The following is a 27,299-nucleotide window of genomic DNA, read 5'->3' on the forward strand; positions in this document are numbered from 1 at the left end:
TATCTGGACTGTGGCTTGATGGATGGGATTGTGGTGAGAATAAGGAGGACAACTGATGAGTAAGAGTGTAGGTAAGGTGTTAAATAGCTCATGGTATATCGGATGGCTTAGTTAAGGGGCTGTTTTACTGAAGTATAAACATGCAGGTTCAGGCTCAGACCTCTGGCTCTGAGACAGTGCAAGAGAGAATAGTCCCACCACAGTTAAACAAACCCTTAGTTGGAGTGTCATGGACTGGAGTCAGCTGATAGGGGCCAACTGCTGAAGTATAATTAATGTGCAGACATACTCTTAGATGATTTTTTTCCTGGGTCTCTGGCAATGGGCTACAATCTGGCTACCTTAACTAACTAAATTATTTGTGGGGGAATTATACTAAATTTGAGTTAGAAACCCCACGAACCAAAGCACATACTAGGGTATGGTATTGTCATGCTTTAACTTCAGTATTGTGGCACAATGGGCAAGCAGCACCCATTGCTCTGACATCCATTGGTGTATGACTGCATGAACTGGAAGTCCTAGGAAGTAGAGTGAGTCCAGGATGGAACGTCTGTCCTTTACTCTTTGCTTTAAGAGGTGTAAATCAGAATGAAGAAACTATTTCATGGTGTAGCTTCAGTTTGTCCAGCAGGATGCTCTTGCTTTCCCATTCTTCCCTTTTCTCTTAGGTAAAGACTTTTATTGCTTTTCAGCGCACAAGGTGTTTATCTTTGCTGTGGATTGTACTGTATTTAAACAGTCTACTTACATGTACTACTGACCTGACTGTTATGTTCTTGTACAGTAAATGACTTCTGATTTGAGAACAGGTGTAGACAGATAATATAGGCTCACCTTGTCTGGAATTTTGCTGGTGCTTGGCTCCTTAAGAGAGAGACAGTTCCTGCAGAATGTTTGTTAAACCATCCACAAAAATTGCTTTTCCTTGGCACTGAAATGCCATGTAATTTTAGAACCTTTAACTTTGGCATTTTAATGTACCATTTGATTGAAACAGAAACTTTAGTCTTTTCAAACAAAAATACCCACCTTGAACTGCATGGCTACATCTACACTATCCCCCTCCTTTCAGAAAGGGCATGGTAATGAGGGAGTTTGGAAGATGCTAATGAGGCACTGATACGAATATGCAGCACCTTGTTAGCATAATGGCGGCCACACATGATTCAAAAGTGCCGCTTTTGGAATGCAGCTGCCCTTGTAGCGGGGGGCCTTTTGAAAGGACACCCCAGACTTTGAAATCCTCTTCTTCCTAAAACCACATAGGAAGAAAGAGCTTTCGAAGTCCAGGGGGTCCTTTTGAAGGTCCCCATCCAAAAAGGCAACTTGCCTTCTGAAAGCGACACTTTCGAAGTGCACGTGGCTGCCATTATGCTAACGAGGCACTGCATATTCATGTCAGCGCCTCATTAGTATCTTCCGAACTCCCTCATTACCATGACCTTTCTGAAAGGAGGGGGATAGTGTAGAGGTATCTCACGTGTTCAAACTCGGCTGCTTTGCTGACAGTACAATATGATACTGATTATTTTTTTTCCAGTGCATGCATTTGAAGAGCTCTTGGCCCATTAAAACTAATTAAAATAGACGATGTAGTTGATGTACTTTGTGATGAAAAAGCTTGCTAAGCAAATGAGAAGTTAAAAACAGCATATTGAAATTTTTTTCTTTTTATTTTCCCCCCAGTCTTATGATAATGGGCTGGCACAGGGAGCTGGACTTGAATCTCATGGTAAGAGGCTTAAAATGTTTCTTCATTCTTAAAAATGGAAAAATTAAAAGCAGCTTCTTTAAACAGTTCTGGAATTCAGCATACATGCTTTTCTTCCTTGCTGGTATTTTGGGTTGTGGGACAGTGAGGACAGCAAAATAAATCAAAAGGTTCTCTCAAAGTGTTGGCTTCTTTCTGTGCCATGGCTGGCTCTATCCCAAGACTCAATCAAATTGGGGAGGAGGGGGTTCCCAAGAATTTACTTACTCCCACCTCTGTTCTCATTCCTCAGTGTGGGTCTGTTGTTGAAGCACTTCTCACTCATTTCACCCCAGTTCTGCCAGTTGTGGATGCATCTTATTATTATTTCCTTTGTCAAACCACAGAGTCTACTTGGAGCTGAATTTTTAAAATTAACTGAACAGTAGACCCCTGACTTGTGCGGAAGTTGCTTTCTTGCCAACCCCATGTAAGCTGAATTTTCGTGAAACTTGGGGAGCCAGGAAACCGTCCAGCATCGTGGCACAGCGCGATTGACTGCATGGCTGTGGCATAGCTTCTTCCTTGCTTCCCTCAGCTGCGAGAAGTTGTGCTGCAACTGTCTGCCTACCCTACCAGAGACCTTTGGCAGAGTGGCTTCTCTCTGGCTTCCCCCAGCAGGGGTAACTGGTGGCTGGAGCGGAGAGCTGCACTCCTTTCAATTTGCACTTAACTCAGGTTAACACAAGTTAAGTGCAAATTGAAATCGTGTTTATTGGGGGTTCACTTTATAAAGGCTACTAATGGCTAGTCAGTTGTATTCTTACTAGTGGTTATGTGATTGCATCCATATTTTTGCATGGTATATTTAAGTTGTAAACAAATTTATCTGAAAAAAAATCCAAATATAAATATATTGATTTTAGTAATTTATCCATGGTCCTTAAGTATTCTACCCCATTTTGGTATTTGGGGTCTCTTCTACATGTGAAATGGTTACGATGTAAGTCCATTAGTCTGATTTTTCATTACACCAACTTCAAAGCCCCTTTACATTTCCAGTGGTGGAAAGGGATATTACAATATGACATGGGACCCCAATCTGATTTTTAGAGTATTGACAGCTTATTCAGGTTCTTCTTCAGGAATGTTTTTGGCTTACCTTTGAATTATTCATGAATAATTGCAAGGAATTGATGGAATTGTGGAAAGTAGTTAATCACTGTTTTATCGACATGTTTCAGAAAATCTTGCCAGTTGAGTTAGCATGGAAGTCATTAAGAAATTACAGTATCTGGGATTTATTTCCCTTGTGGTTCTAGACTTCTCTTCAACTCAAGTTTAAAATGTAAAAGCAAATAATCAGAATATTGGAGTACACTTTGTTATAACCTGGGGTTCTCAAAATTTTTCATAGCAAGAACCACATTTTGACAGATATTTTCTTGTGGCCACCTCCCATATTACCATCTCCTTGCCGCCTACAGTAACTCTGTATAAGGATTGGTTTAGGGAGGCGGTTAGTGTGGTCGTGCTTGCTCTGACTGTATTTCAGAAAGTGAAGGCCAAGTGGAGTGAGCAACCAGTTGCCGTTAGACTCCTGCACTTTAAGAATGTCTGCTATATCAGTTTTTCTTGGGACTTTCATGAAGTTTAGCCATGTGGAAGCTGGGAATAGTACAGAATTGCCAGCAACATATATCTAGCTAAATCTCTAAACCAGCTCACTGAGTTACCTGCAAAATATATTATGTACTCGTCGACAGTTTAGTAACCTGACTGGAAAAGATCTAGTTCCTCCAGTTAAGTGTCTCCATTAAAGGAAATATAGTACTTGGGCGATGTCTACAGTACATCATAAAGTCAATTTTAAGGCAGTTAGTGTGATTTTTGCAGTGTCATTGTCTTCACTGTGAATGCCATTAGGCTGATTTTTTAGGGAGCGCTAAGGTTGATGTTACACCCACAAAGCGAGTCAGCATAGTGCCTAGTTGCAATTTAGAAGGTCTGTTTAATGCTAGTGTGGAAACAGTTATTATTTAAATTGACTTTATTGGCCTCCAGACGTGTCCTGTATGTATCCCACAGTTGTCCGCTCTGGCCGCTTCCATCTCTGCTGCTCTCCAGGTGTGCAGGAAGTAGGTCACAGGAAGCCCACGAATTTGAATTCACCACCAGAAAGCCTGGGAAATTGATGTGGCACTCAGAAGCCTGAATTTCTTTCTAGCCATAGCATCAGCATCCATCTCTTGCCATCATGAGAAGCCAGGTTTCTGATCTGAGTTCTCAGGGTCACAGTAGAGCTCCAGCATTCTCCCGTAACTAGATCATGGATCTCTTCGATGTTTGGAGAGAGGAGTCAGTGATGGGTAGACTTCAAGTCTGCAACCAAAATGCAGAGATTTATGAAAAGGTTTCACACAGGATGATCGACAGAGGTTACCTCTGGGAGGCTCAGCAATGCTGCATGAAAGTGAAAACTTCAGCAGGCTTATCATAAAGTATGGGAAGACAATGAGCGATCCAAGACATGCCAGCATTATGAACATCTGGACACCGCTCTTGGGAGGCCTCTGATCACATGGCCTAGTCTTAATTGATACACTTTAGGAGGCCTTTCTGCAGACTCCGGAAGGAACCGAGAGGAGCTGAGCCCAGAGTGGGGGCAGGAGGAAGGTGCCAATGGAGAGGAGGATGGGGGCAACCATCAGGGGCCTGAGGAAGCTGGTCCTGAAAGCCAAGAGCTCTTCACCCTTGAGCTGGTCCCCTTTACACTGACACCAGAACCAGCAGGGCCCAGCTCTTCTGGTGAGTATTTTTTTTTCTAGAATGCTGCAAGTGGGTTGCAGCTGGGTTTAGGTATAGGTTGTCTATGGATCTATGCCCCTCAGAATAGTGTGTTAATATTTCTGGGAATGGAGCATTTATCCTTTTGAAAATCTCCTGGAAGGTCTCATCCAGGTACTCTTGTATTTTTTCCACAAAGTTTTTGGGCAGGCCTGACTTATTGCAGCTTCCACGATAGCAGCAATCTGGTATCATGGTGCCACACAGCATTTTGGTAGTATTCCAGGCATATGCTCACACAGGATGAACATCTCTTCTTTTTCACTGTTGTTCTTAGGAGGGTGCTGTCTTTGTCAACCTAAAGAAGCGTGGAAATTTGGATTAGATTTTTTTTGCAATGATCCATGCCTGTTTAAATTTCCTGGGACTGCATTGATGCCCCTCATGGCTGGTGGACACTCTGTCTCCCTGCCCTTCTGCGCAGTTGGCAGGCTCTCTTGGCCTTCTCCTTTCCCACCATGCTGCTGGCTTGATCAAGAGCTGGAAAACTCCCCTCCCTGCCTTATTTCTTCAGATACTTTAAATAGTTCCCCCTCCACCCAGCCCACCATGTAGCTGGAATAGAACCCTTCCCCCTTGTTATGCAGCTGCTGGGCTCTGCAGACCCTGCTCTTGAATACTGGCATGTCCAGCCCGGGTTTTCTGTACTATAAATGGCCTTTTGGCTGCAGAGGATTGCTCCAAGGACCACTGAGAGAGCTTTTTCCCCTACTCCCAGACACTGGTCAGCTTCCCCTTCTTTAAACACCCCATGCCCTGTGCCTTGTTAAGTGGGCAATACTTTACCATGTCCACACTGAAATGGTCTGCATAAGCGATAGCTTATGTAATGCAGATTTAGATTCATTGTCATCCTTAAGAAGCCAAAAGTGGCTTTGTAGAAGGAAAGTTTCATTGATTGTAAAGACAGAGTCATTCGTTCTGTGGGTAAGTGCTCTGTGTGAATTGTTACTCAGTTTTGACCTTCGCTTTTCAGAAGGCATCCTCAGCATGGGAGACAGGATGAGGAAGCATAAAAAAATCCAAGGAGGACCTTATACTGCAGCAGCTGTAGTGGGCTGACATAACAGCTGCTGCCAGCCAGAGGGCCACAGAAGGATGGCAGCAGAGTGTCCTGGAGGTCAGGAGAGAAGAATCAGTACAGCTGAGAGAGAACACAGCTCCTGATAGCTGTGAAAGAGCAAACTGGGGTCCTTGTGTTCCATGCTGGAGCTGCAGAGGGACTCCCTATGTAGCATTCAGTTTGCAGACTGCTCCCTGCTTCCCAGGCTCCCCTCAATATAGGTCACCTACCCCATTCGTTGGTCCCTGAACACAAGGAAGGAGGGCAAGGACATTCTCTCTGCCCCCAAGTGCTCTCCCCACTTCAAAAAATTATTCCACCACCCTTGACATCCCTTCTTTTCCCAGCCACTTAACCCTCTCCCACAACAAACTAAAGTATTCTTTCACTGAAAGCCACCGTCTGATTTATTGATTCACTTGTGTTGGGGTGCACAAATCATTGCGGGGATTGGGTGTGGTATTGCAACAATCAAATACAGCAGAATCATGTGGCTGCCCAATCATTCATAAATCTATTTTTCAAAGCCTCCCTGATTGCCACTGCCCCTGCATTTGCATTGATTAATGCCCTTGTGGGCAGCTGTACATAAGCCCTGCTCATGGCATCTGCCTCTGCAATCCAGGGTGTCATGAAATTCTCCTGCCTGGAGTCATAAAGGTTATGCAAAACACTGCACACTGCAGTCACAGTGGGGACATTTAATTTCAGAAAGGTCCAGACAAGTCAAAAGGCACCTGAACCTCACTCTTAAATGGCCAAAGGCACATTCCACCACCATTCTGCACTTGCTGCATCTGTAGTTGAAGTACTCCTCATTGTGGTCCAGAGTGCCTGTGTCTGACTTCATGAAGCATGGAAGGAGAGAGTAAGCAGGGTCATCTGGTATTACTACAGGCATCTGCACTTCACCAGTCTTGATTTTTCAATCTGGGAAAACAGTCCCATCCAGGAGCTATCTTTACAGATGAGAATTTCTGAAGATATGCATGTCATGAAACTTTCCCGACCATCCCACATTGATGTCAGTGAAACGACCTTTGTGATCATCTACCATGTGCAACACCATCGAAAAGTATCCCTTTCAGCTTATCCACTCAGAGGCCAGGTGGTCCAGGGTCATGATGGGGGCATGGGTGCCATCTGTTGCCCCACCACAGTTAGGAAACCCCATGGCAGCAAAGCCATCGAGTATGTGCTGGACATCTCCCAGGGTCACAGTGTTTCTCATGAGACACCAACAGATTGCACTGGCTACCTTCACCACCACAGCCCCCACTCTAGATCTGTCCATCCCAAATAGATTTGCCACTGAACTGTAACTGAGTCAGTGATTGCAACACTGGTCTCATTCTTGTACTGCTGTGCTTCAAGTTCCAAGAAAGTGGACTTGTGCATGCGAAAGTTTTGCACTCACTGCTCGTTGTCCCAGACCTCCCAAATGATGTGGTCCCACCAGTATGTGCTGGTTTCACAAGTCAAAAAAAGCCACTCCACTGTAAGCAATGCATCAAGTGCAGCCTGCATTTCTAAGTTCCTGGTCTGCAGTTCATCAATTTTTATCTCTACCCTCTTCCTCCACAACCATCATCTCAGCCCCCTGCCTTCACCAAAACAAATACTGTAGGACATTCCACGAAGTGGCCATAACACCTTGTGCAACATCTTGAAGCATTTGAAGATCCATGCTAGCTGTGTGCCAGAGAAAATGATGCAGTCGCCATTTGTTATCACATGGTTAGTGGGTGCTCTGAATTCTGGTATGAGATTTGCATTCTGGGGTAGTGACGTCAAACACCTACAAGCAACTGCGGCAGTTTTTTTCCCCAAAACCCAATGGTACAAAACCCCCAGCATGCAACAGGGCTTAAGGCACTGTGGGATAGGTACCCACAATGCATTGTTCATGCAGTCAAACTTGTATAAGGCAATGGAGATGCAGTAAGTTCAAATGTTCTGGAAAATCAACTTACCATTTCTTCATATGTCGACAATTAAATTAGAGTTTAAAAGAGCAATGTTAAAAAATCACTTGTTCCGTAGTGTAGACATAGTCTTAGTATCTCCTAAATATAAACCCTTCTCAATACTTACCTCACAAGCCTACCTTTTACTGCTTTGTTTTTAGTCCATTGTAATTGTGAGTCAATGAACGAATCATTTTAATGAGGGCACTTATGTTGTTGTGAAACTGGAGCAGCTGATCTGGCTGATGCATCACTCTTGATTAGCTTCAGACAGAGAATTTCTAGCTGGATGCAGGTAGGCCTAGCAGTTGGATTGTAGGTGAAACTTTGGAATCTGGAAAGAGGGAGGAATGAGTTGCAGTTAGGTGGTTCAGCAGCCTGCTGCGTGTGTTCCTGAAACCTGAAAATCTCCTGGTGGAGCAGCATCAGGAAGCAAACAGCCATAGTAAACCTTATATAAAAATTAAAGGTTGGAAGAGGATAGCAAACTTTTTCTTTCCTTCCCTCTTGGAAGGGAGTGTTCTATCTTATACCTCCTAAAGTAAATTCAATTGTGCATGGGAAAAATTGGTGTATTTTAACTGAAACTATTTTTCTTTTACTGGAATGATGTGGCCCACTCACTTGCTGAGCCTGCCAGCCTGCTTCACGAATTTGATTCCTGCTTCCCATTAGCTTCCTTGTCTAATATTACGTATGGAAACCAGTCTGGAGTAGTAAGTAGTGGGGGGTGCAGCTGCCAGTGAGCATATGAGCAAAAACATGTACATAAGTAAAGCAGCACCGAAGGTCTTCCAGTCTTCATTTGTAGTATGCGTGCAATACTTTGACCTTTGTGCTGGATTAAGGCTCACCTTTCTTATCTGGATTTTAGACTTCAGACCTTTCTGTAGTCCTTTACACAACTCTGTTGGGTTTTTATTACTTTATAGGTTGTCTGATCTTAATCAGAAGTTGAACTTTCACAAAAATAGTTTAAGGAAACAATTTATTTCTTCTAGGTGGCTCGACGTTCTGTGGTATAGCATCACTATGCTTGATGGGTAAATTGGAGGAAGTCTTCTCAGAAAAAGAACTGAACAGAATAAAGAGATGGTGCATAATGAGGCAACAGAATGGCTATCATGGACGACCCAACAAACCTGTAGACACCTGCTACTCGTTTTGGGTAGGAGCAACACTTAAGGTAATATGGAAGCAGAAATGAGCGCTGCTACAAAATACATATTAAACTGTTTGATTCAGTTAACCAAATTTCATCTCAGGTTAGCAACATAGTCTGTGCAAGTAGGCTTGATCTTCAGATTACTAAACCCTTCTGCTTTCTGTACATTTACATACTGGGCTACACGTCTGCTGCTTTCTTGCAAGAGGACAGGATCCTAAAATCTGCCGTAACTGCCCCAGTGCGTCACTTATGCCTGTTTAAAATTGTGAAGCTTTTTTGTATGTAAGTATAGCTTTAACACTGTAACTTTTTTCCAGCTCTTGAAAATATTCAAGTATACAAATTTTGAGAAAAACAGAAATTACATCTTGTCAACGCAAGATCGTCTTGTTGGTGGATTTGCCAAGTGGCCAGATAGCCACCCAGGTAAATTTAACTGCTCAGAATCCTGTTGTGTTGTACAGTGTATTCCAGAGAGCCGAGAGCTGGCCTATCTTCATCCCAAATAAAGGCATATTTTTAATATTTTCCTCTTCAGAAATATCAAAAATAGTAAGCTATAACCTATAAATAGAAGGCTGTATTTTTGTCATATAAAGGGTCTGTCTTCCTCTGCTCCTTTTCCTTGTTTAAAATATCACAAACGAACAGCCACTTATTGAAAGAGAGAATAACAACCTGTTCATATTTAGTATCAGAACAGTATTACCATGTATTTTCCTGTACTCAAAATTATCTTGGACAAGGTCCCATATACAAACATTTTCTAGAGCCTGTTCTTCCTAATCAACAAATACTAGAGCATGTTAAATATTTTCACCAAAGAAGTCTAATGAAAAAACTAATGCAAAAAGCTTAAAGATACTAATAATACCTAAAACGTTTTCATTTATTACACATAGACTTGCAGCATTTAATTTTTAGTTTACAGCTTATGGATATTGGTTTATTTTTAAATTTTATCCATTTAAGTGTTTGTAGTCGCAAGAAATTATGCGGTGTTTTTCCTGCAGTGAAGGGGATCAGACAGTTATTTTGTGAGAGAAGTTCAGATCCCAAAATGTAAAGCTTTAGAACCATTAAAACACAAAAAGTCAATATCTTTAACTTTCTTTCAGTGTTGAGGAAAAAAGTTATATTAACTGGCTTATCGAAGAAATTTATATCCCAAATATATTTAGAATGTAAGGACAATTTTTTAATGTTTTAGGAGGAAAAAACTTTACCTGAGTCACAAATTGGAAAAACTAGCAGGAGTCCTATTCACTGTGAGCCTACATGTGCAGTTTTTGTTCATCAGTGTGCATTGATCAGCCTATACAAATTCACTGCTTTCTCCACGCTGCTTGCTTAGTGAGGGGGATGTATTTGCCATAATTATAATACAAAATATTCACTGTAAGCTGAAAATACAGGATGATGATGCAATGTTTTTGGGGTACATATGTAACCCAATTTTCTTTTATAACCAAAAAAAAACAAACAAACTTCATGCTAAGGTAAAGCCTTTGTTTCTGATCTATATACATCTGCCTAGTTGACAGTACATTTGGAGGGCCACCAGTTGATCTATGATAACGCACATGCTCACTGGGTACACCATTACCCCATGAATGTGGATGAGTTAAATAAAACTCAACTTCTTAGACAGTGTTTTTCTTTCTTTCCCGACCTGTAAATTCTAGGTACTACGTGGAAAATTGTGTTTTCATTGATTTGTGTGTGTGGTAAAATTGACATTTACAAATATCATTAAAAATTAACCCCTTCCACGCCTAATTATATGTAGTAGCTAGAGCCCATGTAGGTCTAGGAAGGAGGTAGCTCAGTTCCAGATATTACAAATGAGCAGCATTTTGGCAGTAGCTACTCATATCTTAGATACAATTTGAAAATATGTTGAAATTCAATGGAGATGTATTAGTGTGTGTAAACAGACATTAGGTAATAACTCTTGTTGCAGCATTTAGGGTAAAGTACAGAGTAAGGGTTCCCAACCTTTTCCATCGGGGCCACACAGCAATTTTTTTACAATTTCCAGGGGGGGTGAAACACAAATTAGCCCCAAACCATCACCCCCCCCAGGCTTAAACCCCTTGCAGCACCAAATTGCTCCCCTCCCCAGGCTTAGACTCCCCTTCAGCCCCAAACTGCCCCCCCAAGAGCCTAGGCTTAAACCCCTGCACAGCCCCAAACCACCTCCCTGCCCCCCAGGCTTAAAGCCCCCAAGGCCCCGAACCACCCCAACCCCCACCCCCAGGGTGTTGGTTATCAACTTGCATATGTTGCTTTAATTAGTACATTAGCCAACGGCAACTTATTGAAAAGCTCAACCGTACGAAAGTTTTCTTTAATACATAGTTTTATTGCATAAGATACGTGTAAGGTAAACCTCAAGATTGGTTTAGCTAAAAATGAACCTGCCAACTTTGGTTTTGTATTGGGCATGCGCATCCTTATGTACTTCTTGAATAGCATTTCTTCTGGGTTCTGGTAACCATCACTTCTTTTTAAGAGCATGCTTGTGATAAACTTGAATATTTTTCCTGACCACAGAAATGGAAGAAGCAGGTTGAATGTTGAACTTGAGGAATTATGAACTTTGTCCTGATCACTCTGGCAGGATCTGCATCTAGGGGAAAAAAAAATCACTGGTATGCCAAACTCTCTGCAAATCTTGGCAGCTCATGAAATATACAAGTCCTGAAAGCATGGAGAGCTGTTAATAGCAAATTAATATATGTGATGGGGGTGTACCCACCCCACACTGGCCAGGGGGTTGGGGCCAAGCTTATTGGGTGAAGGCCCCTCCCCTGTGACTCTACTGGGCATGCTCCAGCTGCAGCCCTGCTATAAAGGTCAGGGAAACTGGTGAGTTGGGGCTCGCCACCAGGGGAAAAGTAGCTCCTGCTCTAACTTGGGAGCAGCAGCCGCCAGATCTAGAGAGGCACTACGAAGCTGGAATGGGGGTAGGAAGTAGCCCAGGGCAGGGAGCCAGGAGGCTACCCATGAGCTTGGTGTGTTGAGGAGGGAGTCCCTGCTGAGCTGGTGGTTGGGGGCAGGCCGACTACCAGCTGGGGCCTGGTGGAGAGGGAGGGCCCAGGCTCCCCTACACCACCCATGGGACTCCAAGGAAGGGGAGTATGACTGACTGATATTAACTGAGCTGTGAGGCCTGACTGATGATGTTGACTGGGCTGCTGAGGCCATGATATCAAGTGGGTCGCTGGGTTCTGATTATGAGATATAAGGCCTCAGAAGAGGCGTGGGGCAGGCAGTCCCACCCCACTATAATTTATTTGTTTTTTTCCTTGCTGTTGAGTATCAACTATGTAAGATTTCACAAAACTGAAATTGCTGTTCACGTCTGCTGGCATTCTTTCCCTGGCTCTCTCTCCCCATGGAGCTGCTGACATAAGTTCATGTTTCTGCTTTTAAGAAAAGCTACAGCAGCGTAGTTGAAAAGAGACGATCCTTTATTCAAATGCAGTTCTGCTATGAAGATTGACTTGAAGTGGCATCATAAAATTCCACCTTTGCTAGTTACTGGCTTCCATGTGAAATTTGCACAGGTTAGATAACTGCAGACAATCCCTAAAATCCGAAAGTCAGATTGTTCTATTCTGCTGTAAAGGTTCTCCCAACCTAATGCCATCCTCCTTTACAACTGAAATTCAAAGCATGTTGTAAGAGAATTTGAAAATAGTGAGGACAGCATAGGTGGCCTTGCAAACTTAACAGAACAATTCTGTTGCTGCGTGGACCAGGAAATATACAGTTCATTCTCTTTGTGCCGTGTTGCTCAGGAAGGCTGTAAGCTTGGACTAGTGTAACTTGTTGAAATAAGGAACTCTCTCTCCGCTGAATGTGAAGTCACTGAAAGTAGCTGAAATGCTTCAAGATGATTTTCAGAAATCTTCAGGATGTTGAAACGGAGACTATGGCATATTTAGTAATCTGGACAGCAGGGTATACAGGATTGCAGAGTGCACCTTTATCAGTTTCAGAGCACAGTATATTAAGCCTTTCAACATGCTTGTTGCACTGTTATTCCTGCCTTACGGAGGGGGAGATTGAGGCAGCGATTTGTCCAGTGAGTCCATGTCAAGTGCAGAACTAAAACCCAGAATAAAACTCATTGGCCTGTTTTCATTAAACATACTCTCCTGAGAGCAGAGCTGGGCAAAATATGACCTGCGGACCAGATTCCGTCCACCAAGCCACTAGATCTGTCCCCTGGGAGCCTCAGCCATTTCCTTGCCTGCCTTGCCCTCATTTGGCACTCAGAAAAGCTGGCTGTGGGGCTCTGTGAACACTGGGCACTCAGAGGGGAGGCAGTGGCTACTTACGCTGCCCTGCCCCCAAGCAAAATCTTGCAGCAGGACAGCTAGTATGTGAAGTACCCCTCCTCCCCTAGGCTCCGCATTCAGCTCAGAGCAGCACATGTCCCTGCAGCTACTCTGAGTACATGTGGGGGCACAGAAAGCAGGGACCCTGGCTAAAGAACTTGCTGGGCTGCTGGTTGGAAACTGCCCAGGTAAGTGCCTCCTTGCCAGAGCCTGCCTCCCTCCCTCCCCCAAACCCTCTGCATGCCCTCCTGCAGCCCTGCTCTACGTAAGCCAAACCCTCTGCACCCAAACCCCTTCCCAGACAGTACAGCCCCTTCTTCCAGGTAAGAATCCTTTCCTGCACCCATACCCCCCTCTGGGCCTTGCACCCCAGACCTCTACCCCATTTCACAACTCCCTCCTTCACCCAAACTCCATCCCAGATCCTGCATCCCCTCCTGCATCTCATTCCCTTACCCCAAGCTCCCTTCTGCTTCCATCTTCCATTCCAGAGCTTGTATCACCTCAGTTAATATCATGGAAGAGTGCAGCCCTTGATCAGTTACCAAATTTCTTTGAGTGGCCCTCTGTCAGAAATTATTGCCCATCCCTGCCATATAGTGTTTGTGTAAGGCAAACAAAAGCAAACTTTTCTTTGTTTGAAAAACTTTTGCATTATCAAGCATTTGAGAAGCCTGCCCCGTTTCACATTCATTCTGCCGCTGCCCAGTGCAAGTATTAAGACCAATAAGGAATGTTTTTGTTTTTGCAAGTGGCTGTTTCCATCTTGTTACTTGTGCGTAAATCTCACTAAGATGGAAGCCTCTGGAGAATAAGCCCCAAATGTTTCCCTTTGTATACTGAGCACATAACTGTACGAAGACCAATATCTAGAGGTTTGTACACCACACCCATCGCTCTAGTAGGTCAGCTGACTTATAAAATGCAGTACAAAATAGCCAGAAAAGGAGATCTGGAAGCGCGCACAAAGCACAAGCATGCGCAGAAAGAAAATGCTAAATGAAGAATTAGCTTGATAAACAGAGTCAGAATAATCTGAAAACAAACATGCAGGAAACATTAAATGTAAAGATATTTGAGTGCAACAGCCTAAATTGAGATTTGGCAAGAAAACAATGCAAATGACATTTGGTTCATCTAGTTGCTGTGTTCTGTGACTGTCTTCTGCCTGTGTGCCTTGTTCATATATTTGTCTCCACAACTCCTGACCTTACAAACCCTTGATATTTCTGTTATCACTTCAGATAGAAGAAGCAGTGCACAATTCAGGCTTTCATGGTCAGTAAGTTTTGCCTAGCATTAAATTTTGTGCTTATCTTGGTTGGCCTTCACTACTTCAGAGCCTGTAGGTGAAATGTGCCACATAGTCTGTCAAGTGGTGCATTGTACAGGGATTTCAGTGACTATGTTTGGGGAGCTTTTCCAGGATAAGCTCTTGCTGGCTGAGACCTTTTCAGCGAGGTCTTCCAGAAGGAGGTATATATGTAGTGAGGGTGGTTCTGTCTGCATGGCAGTGATACTTTACAAAGAGGCTTTCTTTAAGAGATTTGGCTGGAGTGTATGCAAATACATTTCTGAAAGGGTTAGTTTGGTGGTTTGTGAAATTACAGAGAAACTGTGAAAAGGTTACAGCATTGTTGTGATTGGGAGAACAATATAAGGCTGTGTCTACACTGTGAAATAAAGTTGAATTTATAAAAGTCGACTTTTTACCACTAGATTTTATAAAGTTAATGGTGAGTGTCCAGGAAGTTGACATGGTGTCTCCATTATCTTTGCTAGATTTGACTATCAGCAGTGTATTGTGGGTACTCTATCCCACAATGCCTGCAGCCCTGTTGTATTCTTGGTTTTTGTGCCAGTGTGTTATGGGGAAAAATGTGCTGCAAGTGGTTGTGAGCATGTGATGTCATCATCCCAAAGTGCATTGCCCTTACTCCCCCTGCCTCTGAAAACAAATGGACATAGTAATTTTTCACCATTTTTCCAAAGCCTGGATCTTGGCCAGCTTAGAGTCATTATAGAGTGTGTTACATCCACTTCGAGATGTGTCCTGTAGTAATTGATTAGACAGAGCAAGTGTGAGAATGAAGAGGATGCAGACCTTGATTTGGAGCATATTGAAGGACTGGAGATCAAGCATGCACTGCTGCTGGCTGCACAGGATGCATTGCATTTAGTGGAGCACTGATTCTGGAGATGTGAAACCAGCACACACTGTTGAGATACCATCGTGTTGGAGGTATGGGATGACCAGCAGTGGCTCCAGAACTTCCGCATGTGCCAAGACCGCATTCATGGAGCTTTTTGAAGTGCTGTCTCCTGCCCTGCAAAGCTGTGATAGCAAAATGAGACCTGCTTTGAAAGTTCACAAGTGAATAGCAATTGCTCTTTGGAAGTTTGCAATGCCAGACAGCTACTGGTCAGTGGGAAATCAATTCAGAGTGGGCAGATCTACATTGGGGGTTGCGGTGATCCAGTAGCCAATGCAATCAATGTCCTTCTACTGTGAAAGACCATGACTCTGGGAAATGTGCAGGACATAGAAACACTGTGGGGTTTCCTAACTGTGGTAGAGCGAGAGATGGAACGTACATCCTCATCCTGGCCCCAGACCACCAGGCTTCAGAGTATGTAATCTGCAGGGGTTACTTCTCCATGGTGTTGCAGGTATTAGTGGATCACAAAGGTCAATTCAGCAGCATCTGTGTGAGAAAGTCGGGAAAGGTGAATGATGCAGCTCCGGGATTGGACTTTCTTCTCAAACCAGAAAATCAAGGTTAGAGTCATTAAGACGCCCATAGTGATACTCGACGACCCTGCTTTACGCTCTGCTCTCTTGATTCATGAAGCCATTTCCAGGCACCCTGAACTGCAGCAAGAAACACTTCAACTACAGGCTGAGCAAGTGCAGAATAACAGTGGAATGTGCCTTTGGTCATTTAAAAGACAGAGTCAGGTGCCTTTTGACCCGTTTGGACCCCAACAAACCCAATATCCCCCCCATGTTTGCTGCTTGCTGTATTCTTCCTAACATTTGTAAAGAAAAGGGGGAAAATTTTTCATGCCAGGCTGGAAGGCAGAGGCAGGTGTCCTGAGCAGTGTTTATGAATAGCTGGACACAAGGGCAATTAGCAAAACAAAGACAAATACAATGAAAATCAGGGATGTTTTGAAAAATAGCTTTGAGTGAGCAGACAGCCACATGAATCTGCTTCATTTCACTATTGTAACACTCTTCCCCCCACCCCCCAATGTTGTGTGGTTGACCTTTATGAAAGCACCTCCAACTGCACACCACCCAGTGTAAATTAATAAATGACACTGTGGCTTGCACAATGGCCTTGTTTTTATTTCGGGGATGAGGGTTAAGGAGTGGGGAAAAGAAATGGAATCACACTGTGTGGGAGAATGTGAGCCTTTTGCAGTGTGGAGTAGTCCTGGGGTGGATCGTGAGGCTGTCCTCTCCTCCTCCTCCCCCCCTCCCCCGAGCATTCTGGGCCCCCAAAAAGGGGAAGCCCAGGAGCACAGTGAGGATGCTGTATGGTAGTGCAGTCGGGGGCGGGGGAAGATATCTGCAGTTCCAGCAGGGACTTGGAGGGTGTTGGTCTGTTCCTTAACAGCCAACAGGAGCTCTGCCAATTCCTGGATCCTGTACTGGAGCATGTTTTTGCTGCCATTGCTGTGTCTACTCTGTCAGCTGCAGCTTGCACTCATTCCTTTTGGGTCTCTCTTGCAGCTGTTGCAGGCTGAGGTTCTGCTATGTTCTCTTCTTGTGGCCGCATCACAGCTAGCCTGTCACACCCACTTGTGCTGCCTGATGAAGACACTTAAGGTCAAAATTTAGATTCAGTTTTTAAATGTGACTGCACAGAGCCATATAATGAATGAGGTCTGTTTAACAATCACACCAACTTCTGTTTTACAAGGCCGCTTTTGGCTTCTTAAGGTGGAGAATGAGTTGTTCTTCTTCGAGTGGTCCCCATGGGTGCTCCACAGTAGGTGTCAGGCTCGCCCCGGCACCGCAGCTCGGAAATTCTTCAGCAGTCTCCGTTGGGTCGCGCATGCGCCGATGCGCATCGGCTCTTTGCGCGCTTACGGTCACGTGTGCGATCCGGTCCCCGCCAGTTCCTTCTCAACCACCAACGGCTGCAGACGGAATCCTCTCCGGCTCCAACGCCCGAGACAGATAAACCCTATTTTACTCGTGTTAATAGTTATAATATTAATAGTTAGTCGTTATATAGTTATTATAGTATTAGTTTACCCTGTTTATGGTTCGTTTTAGAAGTAAAGACTGTTTTAAGGATTGGAGCAGCCGCCTCCGGGTGGGCCCGCTAGTTTTGTCAAGCCTTCAAAGGCCAACGGTTGCTATTGTTTGGCAAATAGACTGTTAAGTGTGCTGTTAGCACTTAAGGACTCAGACAGTTACATTTTAACAATGTCGTCACCCGGTTTTAAGAAGTGTGAATCTTGCCGGGAGGCCATGCCTGCTTCGGATGGCCACAGCAGATGCATCCAGTGCCTAGGGGAGACCCACGTTCCCCAGAAGTGCTCCTATTGTTCTAAATTAACGAATAGGGCTAGGAAAGATAGAGAGATGAGGTTGAAAATGCTGCTCTTTGACAAAGCACTTCAACCTGCCTCATCAGAGAAGCCCCATAAGGAGGGCTCTTCAGAATTGCAGAAGAGGAAGGCTGCCTCTTTGACCTCCTCTGTGCAGAAGAAGAGAAAAGCTTCTCCTGCTCGATCCCTGCCCGTTACCTCTGGGAGCGGGACGAGCGAAACAAAGGGCCCAGGCACGCTGGCTGCTTCTGCTGGGAAAGCCGCGGCGCGTGTACCCGCCCAGGGGCCTACAGTTGCTAAGGAAACGGCACCGAGAGCCGTGCAGGCACTGGACAGACCGGCACCGAGCGTTTCGGCTCCGGCGGCACTGGAGCAACACTCGGCACGAAGCCCTACGGGGCCGAGCGAAGCACTGCGAGTGGCACCGGGGACGATGGCACCGGGGGCAGCGGAAACTAGCACGGCACCTGCTACGGTGCCGAGCCCGCCAGCACTGATAAGACCACTAGCTTTTACTCTTTCAGGCATCACTGAAGCAAAGACCCGGCACCGCAGTCCCTCCCCTGAGGTAATTGCGCTGCCATCATCACCGCGATCCCCACCGGAGGTTCGACAAGCAGCAACACCTTCAGCCTGCCACAGACGTCCATCTCCTTTTCTCCAAAGTCCATCTCATGAAGTTACACGCTTCTCTCCATCATCCAGCAGAGACCCCTATGAGTGTTCTCACAGAGGCTCTCCCCATACGTCAGTGTCATCTCGACGGTCACGGCATTCGCTGCATCACCCTTACATGTTTGGGTCATGGTCCAGGTCCCCATCACCGGGCCCCTGTCCTTGTTGCTATGACCGCCACCATTATACGGGGCATCAACATAGGAGGTCGACATCTCACCATAGATCTCCGTCTACTCCTCCTCAACGCCACAGTGCACAGCTTCCACCTGGGGGAACACCGCAAGTTTCCCAATCAGAGGCTGGATCAAAAGATTTTGAGCCTCACCTCGAAGCTTCAAAAGGGCAACCATATCAATACAGCCAGGATCCCGAGGAAATGGAGGAGAGATACCACAGTGATGCCTCCTCATCCTCTCCAGACGAAGCGGTGGTTCCTGGGGACATTTCCCCCCCAGATGACCTAAAACAATTCCAGGAGCTGTTCAAAAGGGTAGCTCAATCTCAGGACATTCAGGTGGCGGAAGTGCAGGAGAAGCACCACAAGCTTCTTAAAAACCTCAGGCCCCCGTCCTCTTCTAAAATAGCTATACCATTGGACGATGCAATCATGGAGGCAGCCACTACTAATATATGGCAAACTCCGGCTTCCGCTCCTCCTACCAACAAAAGGGCAGACAAAAAGTACTTCGTTCCTGCTAAAGGTATGGAATTTCTGTTTAGTCATCCACAGCCAAATTCGCTAGTAGTCGAATCCTCTCAGCATAGATCCAAAACGTCCCAGTATAAATCCGGGGGACTGGACAAGGATATAAAGAAACTGGATCTCCTCGGTAGAAAGGCCTACTCGTCATCTACCCTGTTGCTTCGCATGGCTAACTATGCTGCCCATTTGTCGAACCACAATTTCGACAACTACTCTAAACTTACCGCTCTCATGGACTTCCTCCCGGAGGGTAAGAAGCCAATCCTTAAGGCAATTGTACAAGAAGGCTATGCGGCTTCTCGAGCAGGCGTCCAGATTGCATTAGATGTAGTGGACACAATGGCCCGTGCCGTAGCCACTGCGGTTGTAATGCACAGGGAGTCATAGCTTCACACCTCCGGCATTCCCAAGGAGCTACAAGTAAAAATAGCAGACCTTCCCTTTGACAAAATAAAATTATTTGCCGAATCAACCGACTCAGTCTTACACTCTAGCAAAGACGCCAGAGCGACACTTCAGACTTTGGGGATATACACCCCACCATACAGAAGGAAGAAGTTTTATCCTCAACAATGCCGTTATGGTTACCAACCACAACGTACCCACTTCCAACGGGGGTATGATCAGGGACGTCATCAACAACCACATTACAAGGCCCCTAGACGTCGACCTCAACAAGGCAATGCCTCCTCAGGGCAAAATACAAGACAGCAGGTTTGACGGGTATGTCGAGGGTCACGAAACCAAGACCGTATCTCAGTGCCAATCTCCGTACATGTTCCATCACCGACTCAAGCCATTCTACCCACAATGGAAAAACATCACTTTGGACAAGTGGGTATTGGAGATTGTAAACACGGGATACGTGATCCCCTCCCAATCATTTCCTCCACCAAATCCTCCCACCGCACCCCTTCTCAGAGACCCCTCTCACCTACCGGAATTAAGGCGGGAGGTGGACCACCTCCTATTCATAGGGGCGGTGGAGAGAGTACCGCAGCAATTTCAAGGCAAAGGCTTCTACTCCAGGTACTTCCTGACAGAGAAGAAGACAGGAGGGTGGATGCCCATTTTGGATCTACGGGCACTCAACCAATATCTACGCAAACAGCGCTTCAAGATGACTACGATGGCTTCAATAATCACGGCACTAGACGATGGAGATTGGTTTGCAGCCCTCAACTTACAGGATGCATATTTTCATATCGCAATTCATCCAGTGCACAGGTGCTTCCTTCGGTTTATTGTCGGCACAGATCGTTTTCAGTACAGAGTCCTTCCCTTCAGCCTCTCTTCAGCACACAGAGTCTTCACCAAGACCTTAGTGGTTGTGTCAGCATACCTACACAGACAGGGCGTTTTCATCTTCCCGTACCTGGACGATTGCCTGCTAAAGGGAGCTTCCCGGGCAGAGGTATTACGGATGATACACATCACCACAAACACATTTACCTCTCTGGGCCTCATTATCAACTTCTCAAAGTCAAAGACCGACCCCACACAAAATATAGAATTTATAGGGGCTCGGATAGACTGTCGTGTCAAGGGTATATTTGCCCGATGCCCGTTTTCGCGCCATCGAGTCTCTGGTACAACTAATAACATACAGCCCCACTGTCTCAGTCCTAACGTGCTTACAACTACTGGGGCATATGGCGACCACCACGTTTGTGGTGCAAAACGCCAGGCTGCACATGCGGGGATTGCAGCATTGGTTGGCAACCATATACAAACCATCAATCCATACCATTCACAAGATGGTGTCACTTACAACGAAGGCACGAAGGTCACTAACATGGTGGGTAGACCCCAAGAATCTACTAACAGAGGTGCCCTTCCGCCAACCACAAATTACTCTGTTCATTACAACAGATGCCTCCCATACGGGATGGGGGGCACACATGGACAACAAAACCACTAAAGGTTTATGGTCCCCCGCAGAGAAGAAACTGCACATAAACATATTAGAACTCAGAGCAGTGTTCAATGCGTGCAGGCATTTTCGGAATTATCTGCGCGGAAAAATAGTCGGCGTAAATACCGACAACACCACCACCGTGTTTTATATAAACTGGCAGGGGGGAGCCAGGTCTTGTACACTCTGTGCGGAGGCGGTCCGACTGTGGAACTGGTGCATTGCCAACAATATAACCATAAAAGCGTCATACTTACCGAGTGTCCACAACGTCAAGGCGGACCAGCTCAGCAGACACTTTGTGCCCACACACGAGTGGCAGATCCATTCAGACCTGCTTCACCAAGTGTTCCGCAGATGGGGTTTTCCCCAAATCGACTTGTTCGCCACTCGCGACAACAAGAAATGTCCCCGATACTGCTCTAGAGCGGGCATGGGACAGGAGTCTTTGGGGGACGCCTTCATGATCCCATGGAAGGGCCCTCTACTTTATGTGTTCCCTCCCACGACACTTATACACAAGGTCCTGGAGAAGGCCAAAAGGGAGAGAGCACGCATGATACTCATAGTCCCAGCCTGGGACCAGCAACAATGGTTCCCATTGCTTCTACGCATGACACAGCATCGGCCGTTTCCCCTACCAACAGTACCGGACATTCTCTCACAGGCTCGGGGGTCAATACTGCACCCGCAAAGACTCCAGCTACAAGCATGGTTAATCCATGGTTCGGCGCCCTAGAGACTACATGCTCAGAGGGAGTGCAGCAAGTCCTTGAATGTAGTCGGAGGACTTCCACCAGAAAGACTTATCAACACAAATGGTCGTGTTTTTCCGATTGGTGCTCTTCCAGGCAGCTGACACCCTGGGACGCCACTATACCTATGATTCTGGACTACCTGCTACAGCTCAAACAAAAGGGACTCTCTCTCTATCCTCTATAAAAGTTCGTCTGGCGGCTATATAAGCTTTTCGGCATGAAGAGGATGGATCAACCATATTTACCCATCCTGTTGTCTCACGCTTCCTAAAGGGGTTGGTAAATCTGTACCCCCCTCAGAAACCAATACTGCCATCATGGAGTTTAGACTTGGTTTTACACACCCTCTTGGGACCGCCCTTTGAACCATTGGCTACGGTCCCTCTTCGACTACTTGCCATTAAAACGACCTTCCTCCTGGCAATCACATCAGCTTACAGAGTGAGCGAGCTCGCAGCCATAATGTCCACACCACCATGCACGATATTCTCAAAAGAGGTGGTGGTCTTACGATTACACCCAGCCTTCGTTCCAAAGGTCTCTTCAGATTTTCATATCAACGAACCAATCGTGTTGCCCTCGTTCTATCCTAAGCCTCACAACTCGAGCGAAGAGGCACGGTTGCACTTACTGGACGTAAGAAGGGCACTGGCCTTCTACATCGATAGAACTAAACTTTTCCGGAACACGGACAGACTCCTGGTGTCCATTGCATCCAGGTCAAAAGGGGAAGCTCTATCTTCGCAGAGGATTTCAAATCACATCGTGTCATGCATAAGACCGTGTTACGAGCTTCGCAAGATTCCTCTGCCAGTTCTGCCAAGGGCCCACTCCACTAGGGCGATGGCGGCGTCAGCGGCCTTCTTCAAGGGAATCGCGCTGAGAGACATCTGCAGAGCGGCGACGTGGTCTTCCTGTGACACCTTCGCCAAGCACTACGCCATGCACAGGATGCTTGATGAGGATACATGCGTGTCGACAGCAGTCCTTTCACGGGCAAGCTGCGCATAAGTCGGGTACCCACCTCCTTTTTCAGGGGGGGTTACTGCTGGGTAGTCACCTACTGTGGAGCACCCACGGGGACCACTCGAAGAAGAAAGAGACGTTACTCACCTGTGTAGTAACGATGGTTCTTCGAGATGTGTCCCTGTGGGTGCTCCACTACCCACCCGTTCCTCCCCACTTCGGAGCTCTGTTTCGTGTTTTTCAGAGACGTCCAGAGTGGTTGATCAGGAACTGGCGGGGACAGGATCGCACACGTGACCGTAAGTGCGCGAAGAGCTGACGCGCATCGGCACATGTGCGACCCCGTCGGAGACTGCTGGAGAATTTCCAAGCTGCGGCGCCGGGGCGAGCCCGACACCTACTGTGGAGCACCCACGGGGACACATCTCGAAGAACCATCGTTACTACACAGGTGAGTAACTTCTCTATCTCTGCAGAACAAAAGCTACAACTTCTCCAGACCATTTCATTGCAGACATGGTAAGACCCTGGTGGGTGAGTGTGTGCGTGGGATGTAAATCCCAGGAAAAAAGCTTTCTTGGCATCTTCTAAATCCTGTGCTGGGAAAAGGCCATTTAAAGCAGGGAAAGCCCACGCTGGACATGCCGGTGTCCAGGAGCAAGGTCTGCACACCCCAGCGGCTGCATGATGGGAGGGGGCAGCCCTGTAAAAGGTCAAGTGCAGAAAACAACTTTCTCAAAATCATCTGTGAAATCCTTTGTGTCTGTGTGGTTGCAGGGCTTGTGGGTGGGAGGACAAGACTCGGAGAGTCCGCCAGCAGCATGGTCTAGGGGGCGGGACCAGGGGAGCACACCAGCTGCATGGAAGAAGTGGGGAGACAGAGAACCCACCAGCTGCGTCGTGCAGCAGGGCAGTCCTGGGAGATTTAAATGGACAGGGAGCAGCGTGAGAATGTTCAAGGGACAAACTTTCATGAAGCATCCCGTGTTTTTTCTAGGTGGCAAAAAGAGACATCAGCCTCGTAAGAATAACATGGAGTGAAAGAGAAAATATGCTCATACTTTATGGGCACAGGGCTGGAAAATTTGCAAGAATACTTTATGGTGCCATGATGTCAGATTATTTGCTGCTGCCTTGGTGTGGTGTGCTATCATGGAATCCGGAATAAACCCTAAATCCTCAGAATAAACCCCTAAAAACTTCATGAGAAAAATAAGATTACTTCTCTGAGGCATTTAAGGAGAGCTCCAAAAAGGATCAGCTCTCAATCCCCAGAAACATTACCAGGCTCTTCTAGGGGCCCTGGGCTGTAGATGCATGGATCCACCCCACCCCAGCAACAACCTGCTTGTAGCAGTTAAAAAATATACTCTCCAGAAGTGCCCTCTCCAGCATTGCTTGACTCCGGAGCATCCTGCGGTGAGGGGACTTCTTACGGGGAGATGAAGAGTTCCTGGCTGCTGGCAGGATAAGCTTCTTCGGCCTCCTGCTGACTGGCTTCCTCCTCTTCGTCGGCCTCCGTCTCCTTGTCCTTGCTGCTCTCACAGGACAGCTGAGCAGCGTCTCCAGAGAAGTACAGGCAGTTCTTCACAACCATGGTTGGGTCCTTCCCCAGAATCGCATCAAGCTGCTCGTAAAAGTGACATGTTTTGGGAGATGACCCAGACCGCCCATTGACTTGTTTCACCTTCTGATACACCTGCTTGAGCTCCTTGATTTTTACCTGGCACTGCTGAGTGTCCCAGTGTAACATTTCTCTAGCATGCCCTGCGAAATCTTCCCATACATGTCTGCATTTCTTTTGCTGGTTTACAGTTTATTCAGCACAGATTCATCACCCCACACAGAAATGAGACCCTGGATCTCCTGTTGGCTCTGGGCTGGGGCTCTTTTGCTTCCCTCAGAACTCTGAGAATCCTGTGAACTTGTAGCCAGATGTAGTTGCTCCTGAGCTGCTCTCTTGACGTCTGCTAGCCACACTGGCCAGAAAGAAATTGAATTCAAATTCCTGGCCTTCCTGTTACCTGCTTATTGCACATCTGGAGAGCAGCGGAGGTGAAGACTGGAATGGTCACATTGTGGGATACCTCTAGAGGCTATTAAAATCAATTTAAAATAATGCTGTTTCCACACAAGCATTAATTCGACCTTTTAAATTTGAACTTAGTGTTACTGTTCCTGGGAAGGGCAGGGCACAAAAGTCAGCTTTAGCACCCCTTAAAATTGACCTAATGATATTTTCGGTGAAGACAGACACGTTATAAAATCGAGCTAAGTCCCTTTAAATTGACTTTATCCTCTAGTGCAGACCTAGCCTAAGAGCTGTCTTTATTCCCCAGGTTTAGAGACCTCTGTATGGATGGGCTGGTGGAGATGCTATGGTCATACCTGTACTTCCCAGGTTGTCTTTTGGTAGCTGGTAGTACTGAAATATATTGTGCTGTTTCAGTGAACTGTGAGCTATTACCTTTGCTGCCCTCTGGAGAGGTTACTGCTACTGTAACAGGAGTGAGTTTGCTGTGCTAAAGGTAATCCTCTTCCATTGTAGAGAGAATTATTTTAGAACACCTACAAAGGAGTGCTTTAAATAATCCTGCAGCTGTCTCATGCTCTTCCACATCTCTCTGGCTTGAACTCTCAGATGTCATCAGTTAGCTGGGAGGGACCCTTCTTACTGAATGAAGTAGTTGTGTTTCCTATAATCTAGTCTAAGTTCAGGAATTCCAGCCCATCTTCTCATACTCCATGTGCTGTGGGCCTCGGTTAACTGTTACATTTTGCTGTATCTATCTCCAAATATAAAAGTTAACTAGGAATTTCTCTTTGTCATTTAACTTTCAGTTAAAAATGGGTTGATATTTTGGAACATGAACTGGTTGGTTGTTACTGCATAAAACATCAGGTAGCACTTACATTTTAACTAACACCTTTCCTTCCTTATCTTGTTTTCAGATGCTTTGCATGCATACTTTGGGATCTGTGGCCTCTCATTAATGGAGGAATCGGGCATTAGCAAAGTTCACCCTGCTCTGAATGTAAGCACAAGAACCTCTGAGCGCCTTCATCGCCTCCATCAGATCTGGAGAACTCAGGACTCTAAACAGTGTTCAGATGATGTGCGGATCTCTACATGACTGATTTAGACTCAACCTTAGTTTGGTAGCATAACTGTAGCCTAGGGTTAAAAGCCATGTATAACCAATGTGCTCTTTAAGTGCCGGGGTCATACAATCAAATCCATGTTACTGGCATCATTTTGATAGTGAATGGCCTTTAGCCAATTATTCTTCACTGAGATAAAAGGAAATTTCAGTTCTGTAGAAGCTTGCCACTGCAGATTCTTGAAATAGCTTGTGCTTCTAAGAAATCTCTTGAGGCAAGTTATTTTCATTGGTATTTTATTTTTTAAATTTGTGCATACTGTGTCAAAGTTTATAATGGGGAAAGTGTCTTCAAAAATCTGTTTACATATTATCATACAGTATAGCACTGAACCTCAGTTCTTAATGCCCATAATGCTTGACACCTGTTTAGGTAGAGAATCCCCTATGTTGAATCTCAGTTGAAAGAAGTCAGCTTCCATAACCTTGGTAAACAAAAATAAAATTATTTTATTCAATATAGACAGGATTCCAAATGTTGCGTGGCATTATTATATGAATTACATAGTTATTTGGTAATGCTTAAATTAGACAGATGTAATAGCTTGATATGAAGTATTTATTACCTTAATGGGATTTTAATTAGATTTTTAGGATATGTCACATTAACAATGGGAGGGAGAAGAAACCAGCAGAATCTTGGGGTAAAGATACCATGTGGCAATGTGCCATCACAGAGGGTTTGTGAAGCAGAGTGCGAGAACTGATGGTAGTGTTATGCCATTCAGTAACATCTTGATTTCTTCCAGAGTATTTCTCCCCTTTCATGTCGAACAGAAAAGTTCTGATTCTCTTCGAAATGTTTGAATATGAAAAAAAAAAGTTGTATTTTACAGTTCCTGTTTGATGCTTTTTTAAACAGCTTTATTCCAAATAAAGTTCATTACATTGAACATTTTCAGCAGTTTGCCAGTGTAGTCACTAGTTGTGCCAGAATTGAGAGGCACAGTTGAGGTGCTGTTCTGAGTTCCGGCAAATAATTTTCTACTCATTGAGCTTATCACAAACCAAAATTGTTTAGAGTTCATAACCATACAGCATGGAAATGCATGATGCACCTAGCTTTGGTATTACCTGGCTGATCTGTGTATCAAAACCCATAAATTTTCATTGAAGAACAGCTTGCCCAGTTTTTCTGTTCACTGTGAAAGCCAAACAAGTGACTTGCTCCTGACATTTGTCTAAAACTGATCCAAGAGGGGAAACTAAAGAAAAACGTGGCTCTTTATGCTGATGAACAAGAGTGTTCCTTGGGCTGGCCTTTCCAACTCATTAAAAGGGAATGGGGGAGGGTTGAACTCTCACACAGGGAACTGGCAGTGGTCATCTTTAGTTCCTCGTGGTATGGTGAAGGACAGCAGTTAGAGTACAGTGGCACTCCAGCTGCTGATGAAAATGGTTGGTAACTGTTATTGGAACTAACTTTTGTTAAAGGCATTTCTCCCCTGTTGGAGAACCAGGTACC

The 27,299-nt window shown here is 45.4% G+C and overlaps 1 protein-coding gene across 2 annotated transcripts in view; it reads left to right on the forward strand.

Moving 5' to 3' along the window:
• PGGT1B (protein geranylgeranyltransferase type I subunit beta) overlaps positions 1–26,731 on the forward strand; it is an 81,051-nt gene extending 54,320 nt beyond the window's left edge. Inside the window, exons 6-9 of one of the 2 annotated variants that reach the window (XM_074995208.1) lie at positions 1,690–1,735; positions 8,572–8,756; positions 9,056–9,164; positions 25,626–26,731. In XM_074995208.1, the coding sequence (XP_074851309.1) occupies positions 1,690–1,735; positions 8,572–8,756; positions 9,056–9,164; positions 25,626–25,807 (522 nt within the window). In that variant the 3' untranslated portion in view covers positions 25,808–26,731. The remainder of the gene's footprint in view (positions 1–1,689; positions 1,736–8,571; positions 8,757–9,055; positions 9,165–25,625) is intronic. The other variant, XM_074995209.1, reaches the window with a different exon arrangement.
• Positions 26,732–27,299: the final 568 nt, after the last annotated feature.

Source organism: Carettochelys insculpta, chromosome 5, assembly GCF_033958435.1.
Source record: "Carettochelys insculpta isolate YL-2023 chromosome 5, ASM3395843v1, whole genome shotgun sequence".
NCBI classification, from domain to species: Eukaryota; Metazoa; Chordata; order Testudines; family Carettochelyidae; genus Carettochelys; species Carettochelys insculpta.